The 1,276-nt window shown below is 55.3% G+C and overlaps 1 protein-coding gene across 1 annotated transcript in view; it reads left to right on the top strand.

The window, feature by feature from the left end:
- The window catches only part of CUNH1orf74 (chromosome unknown C1orf74 homolog), a gene marked incomplete at its 5' end in the record, with an annotated part of 21,185 nt that extends 20,499 nt beyond the window's left edge, over positions 1–686 (top strand). Inside the window, one exon of the mRNA XM_017741099.1 lies at positions 1–686. Coding sequence (XP_017596588.1) covers positions 1–379 — 379 coding nt within the window.
- Between the last annotated feature and the right edge of the window lie 590 nt (positions 687–1,276).

Genomic DNA, 1,276 nt, shown 5'->3' with positions numbered 1-1,276 from the left:
GCGGGACGCTGAGGCCGCCAGCGCCGAGCCGGTGACCGCCAGCGAGGTTGTTCCCGGCGACTGGAACCTGTGCACCGTGGCCGGGGTGCTGCTGGGCTACCCCGCCGTGTACACCTTCGCCAGCGCCGAGGGCGCCGAGAACTGCCTGGCCCTGACCCCGCTGAGGGTGTTCACGGCCCAGGCCTCCTGCCCCCGGATAAAAGATGGGCTCAGGGTTCAGATCTACTCCTTCAGCGTCCCGGAGAGCCTCTGCGCAGAGCTCAGGGAGGTGCTGGATGCCTGGTGCGAGGAGCTCAAGGAGGCTTTCAGTGCTCAGGATGATTTTGTAGATCTCTGCATTTCGAGCGAGGTCGTGTCTCTTCCAGCGGTTGCCTTGTGAAACATGAGCATACTCACAACTTTTTAGCCTTCCTCGCTGCATCAGGGACCAAGGCAGAAGATCCAGTTCCCTGTGTGTGTTGTCCCCTGCATCTCTCTTGGTCCTTGAGCACTGAAGGCTGAATTGTGACAGTCACTGCAGGCCAGTGGCAAAACCCAATACATGTACCTTAAAGATGAGTGTGTGGACATGTGTGCTCCCAGCTGCTCTGCTGCCTCGGCCCTGCCTGCACATCGCACCCTGCAAAGTCACTGTGCATTTATTCGCAATAGGCAGATGAAGATTAATAAAAGATTTGAATACCACAGTGTTTTGAATTAGTGAAGTTTATTGTAGGCTCCATGTGTATTTACTGCCTGTATATTATGTGTATATTGCGTGTATATTTCATGTATATTTACTTCCGTGCGAGGTGGTGTCGTGCACTGTGTTGTATCTGAGCCTGCACATGAATGAGGGGCAAGTGCTGCCCTAAAACCTGCACAGTGCAGCTGGAAGAGGGACTTTAAACCCCTGTCTCTGATGAATTCATGTGCTGGAAGTGAAAGGGAAGCGGGTGTGGCTGTGGGGATGCTCAGCCACAAGAGATGCTGGAGGAGTGGGATAGAACAGGGCCTGGCGGGTGTGAGGTGGGAAAATTGCTCGGGACTCGTGAGGGGACTGTGCTAAAGAGCCCCTGTGAGCTGGGTTTATTTGTCAGGTAAGAGTAGAGATGGTCCAGGATCGAGGACCTCCCATTTAGGGAGGCAATAAAAGCAGGAAGAGAATTTGGGGGCATAAACCCCAGGCAGGCTGGATCCCAAGGGCATGGGATGCCCCATCCTCCTTGCCCTGTGAGAGCCAGAGGGGCTTTGTCCCCCAGTGCCTCGGGGGCTGGGCAGTGCAACCTTCAGCAGG

This window comes from Corvus brachyrhynchos, unplaced genomic scaffold, assembly GCF_000691975.1.
Source record: "Corvus brachyrhynchos isolate BGI_N302 unplaced genomic scaffold, ASM69197v1 scaffold338, whole genome shotgun sequence".
Lineage (NCBI taxonomy): Eukaryota > Metazoa > Chordata > Aves > Passeriformes > Corvidae > Corvus > Corvus brachyrhynchos.
The sequence above is the reverse complement of the archived record's forward strand: the minus strand, read 5'-3'. Positions and strand labels throughout refer to the sequence as shown.